The sequence below is a fragment of the Eriocheir sinensis genome, unplaced genomic scaffold (genome assembly GCF_024679095.1).
Source record: "Eriocheir sinensis breed Jianghai 21 unplaced genomic scaffold, ASM2467909v1 Scaffold694, whole genome shotgun sequence".
Lineage (NCBI taxonomy): Eukaryota > Metazoa > Arthropoda > Malacostraca > Decapoda > Varunidae > Eriocheir > Eriocheir sinensis.
In genome coordinates this window covers 198,450-213,041 of record NW_026112047.1, presented here as the reverse complement: position 1 = coordinate 213,041, position 14,592 = coordinate 198,450, and the positions used below count along the sequence as shown (strand labels likewise).

Genomic DNA, 14,592 nt, shown 5'->3' with positions numbered 1-14,592 from the left:
CTAATTTATCATGGAAGGAGATGATTTGGTAGCATCAGTTGTCATGGCTATTATAAACACCATTGGTTCTCTTCAGTGTATTGTGTATCTCTTGTTTTTCCCCTCAGATGCACCAGACAGGGTGATGGCCCCAGACAAAGTGATGGTGGATGAAGGAGAGGCGGTGGACATCCGCTGCTCAGCCTCAGGCAACCCCTTACCCTCCCTCACATGGATGGCAGGGTGAGACACTATGGACTCCTCCTTTTCCTCTCTTTCAAGACTCATTTTTGTAATTTTCCTTCTATGATAATGGTAATCTTTAGCAGGGAGTCTGGGAAATGCTTATCAAATCCTTTTTTTGATGTCTGTTTTGCTGTCATTAAACACTGCATCGCCGGCAGGAACCAGAGCGTGGGGTCGGGCGTGGGTGTGGCCCGACTGGTGCTGCGCTCGGCTCAGAGGAAGGACACGGGGCTCTACACGTGTCAGGCATCAGGCAGCCTTCCGTCACCCCCCCAGCCAGTGCCCACCAAGCTGATCGTCACACGTAAGAATGATGACCTTCTCTTCTGGCTGTCTGTATATTGCTGGATAGAGACTGAAAATATAGACTTTGTGGCTCAACTTGCACATTAGATTAACATTGCATAAGTATATTTGTATGGTAGTTAGCTCGACTTCCACAGTTTGGCTTCCTTCAGTGCCAGTAACAAAAGCTGTGAATATAATGTGTTTTCAGCGATGGTCTTCCACATACGAGGGTTAATATCCACTTCATACAGTCAGCTGGTTGCCACATAGTTTTCCCTTCCTCCCTCAGAGCCAGTGACAATAGCTGAGGAGGGGAACACAGTGAAGGGCTCCTGGGCCTCGCTGGGGGGAAGGGGTCGGCTGGTGTGCCAGGTGAGGGCAGCCCCGTCACCCACCTTCCTCTGGACCACGGACGAGGGAGAGAAGATCTACAACAGCAACAAATACCTCATCCATCAGCCAACAGTGAGTCCAAGTTTTTATGCTCTGTTTTGTGATATCTGAGGAGGGAAGGACAGTTTGTGTTTCTTTTCCTTCTTTATTTTCTGTCATACATATGTGAAGGAAAGCTTTGTGTATGATTCCGTCAGTTCTCTCATTTATTTTATCTTGTAGGTAAAGAAAGAGGTCAGCATGTGTGAAAAAAGAAGGACTCTTATTGGCCTTGACCCCAACGTTGCCAGATTGTCGTACTCAACCTCATGTTTGCCGATTTCCGACCCAAAAGCTGCCTCCTCGACCCCAATAACTGCCTTCATATATAGTTATCGTTAAAATGGTTAATTATTGGTGCTTTTTGGCAATAGCTATGGCTCAGAAACCGGTAAATACGAGGCTCTGAGTACGATAATCTAGCAACGGTGCTTGACCCCCTGGACCGTATTCTTAAACACTCCGGTGCCCTTGCCTACATATTTGACAAGGCTTTCGTAGGAGTTTCGGGCATTTCCAGGGGTAGTTTATTGACCCTAGTGGTAGTTTGACCCTTCTTCTGTGGCATGAACCTACAAAAAACACTCATTAGAACTCGACTGATCTCATTTTTGGCCTTTGGAAATAGTTGATGTGAGAGGCGGAACTGTCTAAGAATACCAGGGATCGTATTGTAAGACATTTCACTGCCCAAGAACACATATTTGACAAGGCTTTTGAAGGAGTTCTGGGCATTTCCAAGAGTAGTTGTGTGACCCTGGTGGTAGTTTGCCCCTTCTTCTGTAACATGAACCTGAAGAAACACTCATTAGAACCCGACTGACCCCCTCTTTGACCTTTAGAAATAGCTGATGTGAGAAGCGAACATGTCTAACAATACCCGTGGTGCAGGAGGTGGACGGCCTGGTGACCTGGTCCTCGGTGCTGGAGGTGTCCAACGTATCCCTGCAGGACTACCGGCCTTACCACTGCTCCGCCACCAACCCCCTCGGCTCAGGCTCCACCGCCCTCACCCTCCAGCCCCCCTCACGGCCCCTCCCGCCCACCAACCTCACAGTGAGATTGTTACTGGTGACATGCACTGAGTCTGGCACAGGGTCTCTTTTGCTATCGCTAATTCCTTAACCTGTTAGCAGCGAGGGATCATGTTTCTTATTGGTCCCTCTAAGCAAGAAAAATGAGAAAAATCGTAACTCACACAAACCATTTCATAATATATATCAAACCATTTGTGATCAGTTTATGTATCATCTATTTTTGGGGGTTTACGTATATCATGGCACAAATTTGGCCCATCACTGCTACACAGTAAAGCCACAAATTTGGCCTGTCGCTGCTACCGGGTTAAGTTTTGACCTTTATATTACTACAGTGTTAATGTTACTATAATCATACTTGTCATCTGTCACTGTTACTATTCTTCAGTATTCTACACCTTGTGATTAAAAGGGTTTATTTATTAACAAACACACTGCACCACAAGATTACTTTACTTTTATTCTATTTGATTTTTCTTCACCCTTCATGGGGACACAGCACTCCCCAGGTAAGCCCCCTTCACTGTGGGCGTCATCATATGTTTCAAAGAGAGGAAATGTTTTGCTGGTGTTTGAGTTGGGTTTCAGATAGAATTTGCAGGAAAATAACAGATGCTAAACAGTATGAGTCACTGTACGTCCAGAGGAGCTTCCATACAGTTTCCGTTCCTCGCAGGTTATCAGCGTGAGCAATGTGTCTGTGGTGCTGGGCTGGACCCCAAACCTGGAGGGCAGCCGTCCTGTGGGCTACACCGTCAGGTATCGCCCCACTGGCACTCGCTACTACCAGGTGTGGCATAAGTCTGACTCACAGTTTACCCTTCATCTTTGTCCTTGAATTCAACCAAGGCAAGGAGCACATGGAGTGGGTCTACAGATCATGGGCCGATATTCATAAATGTTTTAAGCCAGGACAGTCAAGGGGGAGAGTGAGAACTGCTTCATTGCCTGTCATTCTTCTTGCCTGTTAATATTTCATCGTCACATCCTTCGTCAAGTAGAGGAAGGGTAGGGATCGAGGCAAAACTGCCATTTATTTTTTTGGCTTTATAATTCAAGGCTTGTGTGGGTCAGTCTTTGTCTGAGTAAGGAATTTAACAGGCATTTCTTAATACAAACAAAACGACTGTGAAAGCAGCCCTTAATGTCTGCTGCCTTCCCCAGTATGAGGAGGTCCCTGACGGCAGCAGCACCAGCACTGAGGTGGGCGGCCTTACGCCTGACGTGGAGTACAGCCTCACCGCCCAGGCCAAGAACAACCAAGGCCACTCAGACTATGTCACGCCGCCCGTCATCATCACTACGCTGGGTGAGCTCAGACATATATTTTCCCAACTCTAGAGGGACCTTTGAACTTTGATAACCAGCCCTCTGAGTAGCCCATGAAATATCTGTCAAGCCATCAGCCATGCTCACCACACTGGGAAAGTTTGTTGCGTTGTCATACAAGAAAAGGAATCATAAGGCATTCATGAAGTTCGCTGCTTCAGTCTTCTGTACTCTTCACTCATTCTCTCTTCTGTCATTCTTGAGATGGCTGATAGATTTTTGTGTATGGTTTTCCAGCTTATCAATTGATCCGTCATCTCAGGGGTAGTTCACAGCTAGCATTCAACCATTCTTTGATAATACAGATTAATTTAATTCTTGTGTGTGTATGTTCCTCTAATTCTTTGATTAATTCACCAGCAGGAGGAGGGGAGGTTGGAGGGGGTGAGGATGCCTCCCAGGTCACCAGCTTCCTCCTCCTGGCAATCATTATGGCAGTGTTTGGCCTCCTGGTGCTCAACGCCATCGCCATCGCCTGCTTCGTGCACCACCGCACCAAGAAGAGGGCAGCCCTGAGAGGTGAGGAGCAGGAGCAGCAAAAGGCATTATACATAAATTACACAGAGAAGAGAGGAACTATAAATTGGGGCTCAGACTTACTACTAAGATGGGAAAGCATCTTTCACACTCACACACACACACTTAAGAGAAATTTAAAAAGAGTAGGTTGTAAAAGGCAGCAGTTGAAGCATCATATAAAAAGAGTAATCACCAATTTTAAATAAAATTATACATGGATAAAGCCGTGGCTTATTATGTAAATTTTTTTCTCAACCTTAAAACTTGTGATGTGCTCCATCACAAACTTTTGATTTTTGTCTTTAAGCATAACCAGCATCAGCCCTCCAGTGGGTAACTTACCAGTAAAATTACTCACATGAATTGCTCTGAAAAGAAATGAGTCCTCATGTACATTACCCCCTCCTTGTCCCTCAGGCGTCCACCCTGCCAAAGCCAGCTCAGCCAACGCACTGAGCAGCATCACCGCCAACGCTGACCACCGCCACCACCACCACCTCCACCACCCACACAACCAAGTCCTGCTGGCTCTTGACAGTTTGTCCTGCCAGAGGAGTAAAAAGTCCAAGGTGAGGAAGAGGCTGTTTGTAATTATACTTTGTTGGTTAATTTTCTGGCAATCTACTTGAAATAGGTAATCCTGACTCTTGTTTTACTTGTGTATCTTTCAAAGCAGTGCCATATTGATCCCTTTGTGTGAGGGGGTAAGCAGTCTTTTGTGTCTTTGTCACATGCATAGTTGGAGGGTTAGGTATGAGGACCTGACACTAGCTACTAATTTCTCTCGCTAAAGGGTTACATTGCATTGTGTTCCAGCAAATAAATAGACATGATCCATTTCTCTGTGCAATCTTTTTTACTCTGACTGTAGTTCTTCTCCTGTGTCTGAGCCTGTGGACCTTTTACTTTGCTTGGAATATGAAAAGTGACGATGGCAATGATGATTTCTTTAGGCCAAACTTGATTCTGTAACTGTATCATATTTTCCAGGGTCGTTTGAGGCCAGGCAGGAACAGGCTGGCCAATGTGATCCCCTTGCCCTCCCCTTCAGCCCATCGGAACAAGATCGCCCATGTCGGGAAGTTCAGCAAGCACACAAAAGGTCCTCAGAAGAGCAGCTCAGCGTTTATGCATAACGGGAAAATACCACGACCGCCTCCCTTCCACCAGCACAACAACAAGAGCGGCTCACACCCTCTGCAGGTCTTGGCGCCTGAGAACAGCAAAACCTCAAAGCAGAGAAAGCAAACCACTCCATCGCCAAGTGTCCCTGAGGCGTGCTCCCTCCTTGTGGCGCATAACCAAGAGAAGATCATTGCCTCTAGATCCAGACATGCTAACAATGACCAAGTACAGCTTTCAGACTCCTCACGGGAAAGCACACAAACGGCAATCTTCTGTGAGGACAATATCCCTGAGCCACCTCCCAGAACAGCTCCAGAGAAACCCTTACACCTTCCAGAGCACCAGAGAGCACAGGTCAGTCTACACCAGCTGAACAGTGAGGTCAAGCAGTACTTCCAGAGCAGAGAAGCAGCCCAGCAAAGAAACACTGAAGAGGAATCGAGTAAGAGCCTTGAGTACATTAACTTAGACAACTGTACAGGAGACACTATAGAGCCTGAGAGTGCATCTGGCCAGGCCCAGGAATACAACTACCACCAGGCAAGCCCAGCACAGGTAGATGAAGAGCTGTTCACCTCGGACGACACCACCACCAGCTCGGAGTATCAGGTCATCAGGAACACTCGACCTGCACCACCCATTCCATTCTCACACGTACAAGAGGGACTTCAGACGTCAACCCACATGATGCAAGAGTCACGAATCCCTCACCAGCAGCAAGATATCCAGCACGCACCAGGTCCTCCTCCACCACCCAAGAACACCAATACAATACCGTCACCAGCAGCTCTTGATTACTGGCCGCCCGCAACATCACCAGGCCACATGCAGCAACATCGCGTGCACTCCGCCTCCCCCACCAGGGCAAGGATGATCCACCAGCCACCTGAGCCACCCATCAAGCCCAGGCAGGTAAGGGCAGTCTCGTACTCACCAACCATTCCACAACAGGGTGATGGTGCCCCGGGATCACCACCAAGCGTCAGGCATCAAAGGACAGCATCAGAGTTGCCTGTAAGAGTGACTCACCACACGAGGCAGGACTCACCAGGCAGAACGAGTCAGCATATGAGTCGAGCATCACCAGTCAGAGTCGTCCACCACGTGAGTCCTGAGTCACCAGAGATAATAAGACGTCAGTACCGGGCGCCATCTGAGTCACCCGTCCGAACTGTTCACCACATCAGCACTGAGTCACCATCCTCAGCCAGGAGTGTGATGAGGAGAAATTCAGAGTCACCACACAGGCTTGCAGAACATGAGGGAATCTTAAAGTCACCAAGCAGGGAGATGAGTAACTTGGTTCCTTCCCAGTCAGCAGCCAGGTCTAGACAGCAACCAGGAGAGTCACCAACCAGAGTTATACAGAGACACTCGGAATCACCAGTTCAGTATCGGGAGTATCACAAGGCACCGCCAGAGTCACCAGCTGGCGGCCACGGTCACCACCCTCCGCTCACACCCACTAGGTCACACCAAAACCAGGTCACCAGCACACCCAGGAGTTACAAAGCTCACTCGTCACCAGACTCACAAGTTGGACACCAGTCTAACCCCCCACACCAGGGCTTGCCTCACACACCACAGAGGCAGCAGCAGAACCAGTCACCAGGCCATGTTGTCATCAGCCGCCGAGCACAAACGCCTTCACCAGTCTCCCACAAGAATCCAAGACCCTCACCGCTGTCTCCTAAATCAAGTGTGCCCGACCTCACCTCCCCAGAACTCCACTTCAGCACCCCACAAGCTGCATTCTCCTTAGGGCAGCTTAATTCTCTCCAACTCACTTCACTTCCTCCATCAAACGCAGGTCGGTACAACCTTCCGCCAACTCCACCTCGGCCCAAGAAGCCTCGGCAGCTCCCTTCCTTCCCTCCGTCGCATCCCACACTGGTCCAGCCGTTGCCTCGACCGCCAACCAACACAGCTGCTCGCCAGTTATCACCGGAGGAAATTTCAACATCATTTGTGGTGCCTGAAGCTCCCCAAATGCAGGACAAAGAACAGGCCTTGTCTCACCTGCCACCACCGAGGTCTGTCAGTGAAGCAAAAAGCCATGAGAGCAAAAAGAGGTTCAGGGACATTGTTAAGGCATCCGGCTCCCCTAGCACAGTGCGTCGACAGGTTGCCATTCAGACGGACAACTATCAGGTGGAACAGAGCACCCAGAGTGTAAGCAGCATGGCCACACAGTTCGCCTCGGTCAACTCCCCCATCGCCACCAGCTCGCCGCTCACCCACAGGCGCCGCGCACGGTTCCCTGATGACTTCTTGTGGCAGGGCGCTTCAGGCAAGATGTGAGATGCTCTGAGTGTGTTCGGTATAAAGAAATATGTTTGGTTTACTAGATCCATGACACACTAAAGATTAAAAGAGAAAGAAAGCTCAGAGGAGGTAGACTCTTTGAGTGTACATTGGCTTTGGTGAACTCAAGACTTACACATTTTGTCTTCAGATGAATTTTACCAGAGCACAGAGAAGGCCACACTGACTGACCCCTGAATGGTATTAATAATCTTTCCTCATCCTCATCAGAGCCTTCAAAGTGTCAGTGTTCCATGTTTATTATCTTAATCATTATGGGATGTACTGATACTGAGAACCAACTAAGACATACCAAACAATTACTTTCATGGGAGTGCAAAACAGATTGTGAAGGTTTGGAGAGCATCAAGCAGAGAGACAAGAAGAGAGGAAGCTAAATCAGATGGCACAAGAAAGAATTATGAACTCCAGAAGAAACAAATGATTACAAAGCAGATACCCTGAAACACTGGAATGAGAGAAGTGAGGAAGGTGAAATGAGGAGGGGTCAGGGTGTGGAGTGCATTGAACAGTGAGATAAGAAGAGGGAGGAAGCTGAACAAGAAAGAAGGAATGAAGAAACAAATTAACACAAAGCAGATACCCTGAAACACTGAAATGGGAGGAAGTGAGGAAGAAGGTGAAGTGAGGAGGGGTCAGGGTGTGGAGTGCATTGAACAGTGAGATGAAAAGGAGGAAGCTGGATTAGAAAGTACAACAAAAAAGAAGGACTCCAGAAAAAACAAATGATCACAAAGCAGATTCCCCAAAGCCCTACTGAACAGGATGAAACAAGGGAGGTGAAGTGAAGAAGGTCGAGGAAGCTTAACCAGAGCCACAAGAAAGAATAACAACCAAGAAGAGAAGAATAAACCCCAAAATACCACCTTAAAACACTACAGACTGGGATAAAGCAAGGAAGAAAGGAAGGAAGGAAGGAAGGACGGACGGTTGAGACACACAGGGATGACTTGGACCTCAGAAAGCCACAAAAAAGCAGAAACAACCAAGAAGAGAAGAATAGACCCCAAAATACCACCTTAAAACACTACAGACTGGGTTAAAGGAAGGAAGGAAGGAAGGAAGGACGGTTGAGACACACAGGGATGACTTGGACCTCAGACGCTGCCCCACAACAATCTTCATATACGATCGTTTTCTTGTGTGACCTCGAGTGCCAGAAGGAGTCAGATGAGGTTGATGAGGCCTTGCAGCATCCACTCGGAGCCTCCAGTAGTGAGTAATGCATTGATGGTTTAGTGTGTTTGCTAATTCATACAACTTATAGACTAACTTTAAAATTCCTCTTTGCTTTAATCTTTCTTTGCAGCATCCACGTGTATCTAAGTAGTGAGTTATGCATTGATGGTTTTTGTGATTGCTTATTCATACACTTATTCAATTCTTAACTTATAGACTGACTTTAAAATTCCTCTTTGCTTTAATCTTTCTTTGAAGCATTCACATGTACTATCTAAGTATCTAATTAGGAGCAGTGAGTAGCTGGCTTTTTTTTCATTATTGTTTCCTTTTTTTTTTGCCCTTGAACTGTCTCCTTTGCTGTAAAAAAGTAAGTAATCAATTAAGGGTTTTGTGTTTGCTAATTCAATCACTCATCTATTATGCTCACCTCATAGACTAGACTTAAGCTTCCTCGTCGTCTTACTCTTTTCTTTCCCATCCTTATCCATACACTTTTATTTAGTATTCACCTCAACCTAAACTTAAATCTTTCTCTTAGGCTCCGTTCACACTGTGCCGACTCTGGGCCACGACAACCCAGCGACTTTTAGACCCCCTTCAAACTGTACCGACTCAGTATCCGGCGATCGTTTCTAGACCTCTTTCCGACTATGTGCGACCCTTTCACATTTCGCACCCAAGACCTCGTGTACCCTCCTGAGTCGCTGGGTTTATCAAGTTATTCTATTGACATTAACATTGCCTACGGGTATTAATAATTGTCAGTGGAGACGGTAAAGAACCCCTAAAGTTAACCCGGTAGCAGCGACGGGCCAAATTTGTGGCTTTACCGTGTACCAGCGACGGGCCACATTTTTCCCTTGATATAAACCCCCAAAATAGATGATGCATAAACTGATCACAAATGCGTTGATATATATTATGAAATGGTTTGCGTGAGTGATGATTTTTTCTAATTTTTCTCGCTTAGAGGGAGGGGCCCTTAAGAAACATGATCCCCGCAGCTACCTGGTTAAAGTAAGTGAGTAAACAACGAAGTAAATGAACAAATGCTGAATGAACGACTGAATAATTAAACAAGTGAATAAGTAAGTAGAGTCTGAGCGATGGAACGATCCCTGCACACGCGAAAGGTTATAGGAAGCGGAACAACTTCAATACGGTAACAAGTTAATGACCTACTTGAATATAGAATGATTAATTGATAGGAACCTGCATATGAGAAGAATGTTAAAGTGCCCTTCAATACCTAGTTAAACATGAGTTACTTTTTTAATGGTTCGTCGACAGTGTGAACGGGGCCTTTTTCTTCCTCTTCCTCTTTTTTTTTATCCCATCCTAATTTATAAACTCTTATTTGGTACTTAACTTCGAAAATATGCTAGACCAATTTTCCTCTTCCTCTTCCTCTTATCCCATCCTAATTCATACACTCTTATTTAGTACTTACCTTTGAATATAGACTAGACTTGACTTTTCCTCTTCCTCTTCCTCTTCCTCTTTCTTATCCCATCTTAATTCATGCACTCTTATTTAGTACTCACCTTAGAAAATATATAAAACTTAACTTCCTCTTTATCTTCCTCTTTCCTTTCCCATCCTAATCTTTCCCTTATTCCTCTTATTTCTACCTCTTAAGTTCTGCCCTTTCCCTTTCCTTCTCTTTGTCTTCTTTCCTTTCCCATATATATCTTTCTCTTATTCCTCCATTTCTACGTCCTCAGCTTCCTCCTTTCCCTCCCTCCCTTTCTTTTTCTCTTCCTTTCTCATCTCAAATCTTTTTCTTATTCCTGCATTTCTATCACTTTTTTTTTTTTACCTTTTCCTTCCAAGCCAATACTTTCTCCTCCTCTCTCTCATCTCAGCTCAAGTATTTCCTTTTAGTCAACTATCTCTAGCTCTTTTTTTCCTTTTCCATTCCCATCCCAATCCTTTTCATATTCTTTCATTTCTATCACTTCATTTTTTTACCTTTTCCTCCTATGCCAATACTTTCTCCTCCTCTCTCCTAACTCAGCTCAAGTATTTCCTTTTATTTATCTATTTCTAGCTCCTAAGTTATGACCGTTCTCTCCCTCTCTCTTTGTCTCCCTCGTTTCTCTCCCTAACCATTTTTTCTTCCTCCATTCCCCACCTCTCCACCTCCTTCCTTTCCTTTCCAAGCCATAATTCAGCAGTTAATGGGGCTGTACTTAAAGAGCTTTCAGTAATACGAGCAAAATTATTAGAAGAGTAACTCATATTTAACTAGGTATTGTAGGGCACTTTTACATTTTTTTTCATATTCAGGTTCCTATCAATCATTCTATATTCAAGTAGTTCATTAATTTGTTACCGTATTGAAATTGTTCCACTTCCTATAACCAACCGGCCTCTTGCAGACTCCTTACGTTCTTATGTTCTTATGTTCATTCGCGTGTGCAAGGGTCGTTCCATCGCTCAGACTCTACTTACTTATTCACTTGTTTAATTATTCAGTCGTTCATTCATCATTTCTTCATTTACTTCGATGTTTATTCACTTTTTTAACTTTAGGCGTTCTTTACCGTCTCCACTGGCAAGTACTAATACCCGTAAGCAATGTTAATGTCAATAGAATGACTTGATAAACTGTTATTATTCCTTAGAGCCAAATTATCCAGGTATAGTTACATTGAATGGTCGTTTGGGTAGTGGTGGTGGTGGTAGGCAGAGGGAGGGGGTTGAAGACGGCTGTTAAGAGGAAGCAAGGGTGGGAATGGAGGGCAGAAAGTGGAGAGGGAGGAGGGACAAGGGAGACAGAGAAGGTGAGGAGAGGGAAAAATGTAATTGCTGGTAGGTGGAGAGGGGTGGGTGGGCTGTTAAGAGGAAACAAGGGGGTAGGGTGGGGGTGAGGGTGAGGGATACAGGTGGAGGCGGGGCAGGGAAGGTGAGGAGAGGGATGAAGGAAGGTACGCCGTTCATTCTACTGGACGTTGGCCGCGGGTGAGTGTGTTGGGTGAGTGGCTCTGGCTGTGTGATTTGTGTAAGGGGGAGGTTGTGAGAGAGGGGTTGTGTGAGGTTACCGAGGGCGAGGGTGTGTGAGGTTAGGTTTGTGTGTGCCTTTGGATACTCCCTTGATTTATGCGTTGTTGTGGACGGTGTGTGGTTAGTGTGTGGCTCTGGTGGTGATGTGTCCTGCCGTGGTGGTGGTGGTGTGGTGAATAACAGACGAATTGGCGCTTAGGGATGTTTGTGGTGGTTCAATGGATGATTCTAAATGAGGTAAATGTGTGTGGTGATGTTGGGTTTGTATGAATGTCCAAAGTTGGTGGTGATGATAAGAAAAGCAGTTGGAATGGGTATAGGCGTGCGTGGAGTTATATGGATGCGTATTATGGCTATAGGCGTGCGTGGAGTTATATGGATGCGTATTATGGCGGTGACTTTAACGGGGTAATGACTGAAGTGGTGGTGGTGGTGCCTGGCGGTGGAGCGGTACGTGGTGCTCGTTTTCATTGATTTGTTGTTCCGGCTGTTGGTTGGAGTGACTTCTTATTGGTGGGTGTGCGTGACGTGACCGCCGCGAGGGTTTAGTGACGTGGTGTGGATGTGAGGAGCCCGTGGAAGTGTGAATGGTGGAAAGTTTGGTGTTACAGTGTGGGCTCGTGTGATAAGGTCTGGAGAAATATTTGTGGCAGTATTACTATTGCTCTTTAACTAGTCATTATAACGCTTTAAATGATTTCTTGAGTTTCCTCAAGTTATGGAATTTCCTTTATATAGCCCGATCTCTGGCCGCGTAATTTGAATATGCTAGTAGTTCGGTGCAGGTTGTATTGAGTGGTAGTCATTTTTGTTCTCCTATTGTACTGAAAACCTAGATCGATCCGAGTTTGCTATTCCTTGATTTTTAGTCATAACTCATTTACTGAAAACCTAGATCGATCAGAGTTTGCTATTCCTGGATTTTTAGTCGTACTCATTTAAATTTAAATGATTTTTCTTCCTCCACAGTTATGAATTTACTTTATATAGCCCGGTCTCTGGCCGCGTAATTTTAATATGGTAATAGTTCGGTGCAGATTGTATTAAGTGGTAAAGTCCTTTTTATGCTTTTGATTGTACTAAAAACCTAGATCTGAGTTTGCTGTTCCCAGGTTTTTAATGAAGTTTAACTTAAATTATAACAATTTGTCAAAGTATTCATTAAACCATGGTAATTAGTAAGCATTGAGACTCAAATATTCCATTGGGCAGTACTTTGCCCAGAGTTTAACAAGTAAATAGGACTGATTTAATTTATGGACAGGGTTAATCATCACAGCGGGAAGATACATTGTAAAGTTATTTTCCTTATTGCCTGAACTGTCGTGTATGAATATCTATTTTCTTCCCAACCTTTCTTCCATGAGGTACCGTGGCCCATGGTTGTTGCTGTGGTCGGCCTCGCGTGGGCGGGCGGTGCTGTGGCGGAGTCTAAAGCTGCTCTGCTGGGGGGGCTTCACTGACCTGCTGCATCCACTTCGTAGGACGTACTGGTTACTTGTCACGGTGTGTGTAAGACTTGTGTGCTGGCTGTTGCTGGTATTGAGCTGCGAGTGTTTATAAGAGTTCGAGGAACTCCCATTGTTTTTTTTTTTTTTTTCTTTCTTTCTGAGGAAGCGTCTAGTCTGTCTACGGACGCTCCGCGAAGTATTGATAATGTGTGTTAGAGTAGTAGAGTAGCTCTGTTAAACAAAGTACATTTTTAATAAATATTACCAAAGAAATTTACTTTTATGCTAACTTTAATAATCTCTGCTGCACTACTATAAGTAAAGGTCAAAGCAATGATTGGGAGGGCTCTATAGCGGAGTAGTAAGCAAGAAACTGGTTAATTATAATGTACGGCCCCCAAAAGGATGAGGATAGACTGCAGCAACTCGACAGATGCAGCCATCACAGCTGTAGGATGCACCGGTCGCGGTTAGGATTGCTTTGTTCCACTAAACTGGAAGCATTGAGCGATAAAGATGACTAGCACATTCACAGAATAGTGAGTGTAGTGCTGAGAAAAGGCCTACCATTCAAAGTGGTAATTTTTTTTAAATGGGTTGGTACTAACTGTCCCTAGTGGTTTATGAATAGTCACCCAAGTGCGATGATAAATTTTAATGGACTTTACAACAAACACAGCATTTACAAAACCTACAATTAGTAGTGACACAGAACAGTAAATGAATTATTCAACCAAAAACCTGCGTTTACATACACGGCGCAGTCGGAACAGTAGTCTGGACTATGTAAACTTACTCTCATAAAATATGACTTCAACGGGCTAGACTATTCCACGGATCATTCACTGACTACGTGAGTTTGACCGTGAATGATCCGAGGGACATCCTCGGATGATTTACGGTCAAATTCACGTAGTCAGTGAACATTCGTCTGTAGAACTATAGTCTAGCCTGTACAAGTAAATTTTTCTGGAGTGAATAAAGTCGTATCAGCCTATCCTTAACTGGTATACCACAATTTTACTTTAGTCATACCTATTCAACCAAAAGCTGCATTTAGGTACACTGCAGAGGAGAATAGAGAACATCTCATTCGTTTACTTACATTATTTGTATTAGCTCTAGACTAACACAATTCATCTATACGCGAGTTTATAACCGTTAATGGTGTGGCGTGGCAAAGTTTTTCTTGAATAAATATGGAGGAGAGTAAGAAAATAATGTCCTCCAGAATCTACTCGACTAAAGAGGACATTCCTTTTCTTGACTCACCATATTCGTTAAGAAAATTTTCCTCGGATCATTCACGGTCACAGACTCGCGTGACGGATGAATTGTGAGTCTACCCCATACAAATATTTTTTTCTTTTTGTTGAATGAATGCCCTGCGTTGGCCACACTCCTCTCCCCTTGGTGAGCACAGCCTGTCCTGAAATTGTATACCACAGAATAGCACTTCATCTGATCTCGTGCACCCACACGCTTGAAGATGCAACACTAACACGGCGGCATACCCGGGAAACTGGAAACTGCTCACGTAAACACTGAACCCGCGCTGACCCCAACCTGCGCCTCTACAGCTGCGGGTCAGGGTGAGCGCGCGGGCCCTGGCAGCCTCTGATTGTCAGCCTCATGGACACAAATAATACGGGCCATCCTGAGCAATAGGACCT

General features: G+C 45.2%; 1 protein-coding gene across 1 annotated transcript in view; it reads left to right on the top strand.

The window, feature by feature from the left end:
• LOC126993875 (nephrin-like) overlaps positions 1 to 13,131 on the top strand; it is a 28,697-nt gene extending 15,566 nt beyond the window's left edge. The window contains exons 16-25 of the mRNA XM_050853011.1: positions 108 to 222; positions 384 to 529; positions 803 to 978; positions 1,837 to 2,001; positions 2,659 to 2,772; positions 3,147 to 3,291; positions 3,672 to 3,830; positions 4,248 to 4,399; positions 4,821 to 8,495; positions 12,836 to 13,131. Of these exons, the coding sequence (XP_050708968.1) occupies positions 108 to 222; positions 384 to 529; positions 803 to 978; positions 1,837 to 2,001; positions 2,659 to 2,772; positions 3,147 to 3,291; positions 3,672 to 3,830; positions 4,248 to 4,399; positions 4,821 to 7,256 (3,608 nt within the window). The 3' untranslated portion in view covers positions 7,257 to 8,495; positions 12,836 to 13,131. The remainder of the gene's footprint in view (positions 1 to 107; positions 223 to 383; positions 530 to 802; positions 979 to 1,836; positions 2,002 to 2,658; positions 2,773 to 3,146; positions 3,292 to 3,671; positions 3,831 to 4,247; positions 4,400 to 4,820; positions 8,496 to 12,835) is intronic.
• The last annotated feature ends 1,461 nt before the right edge of the window (positions 13,132 to 14,592 follow it).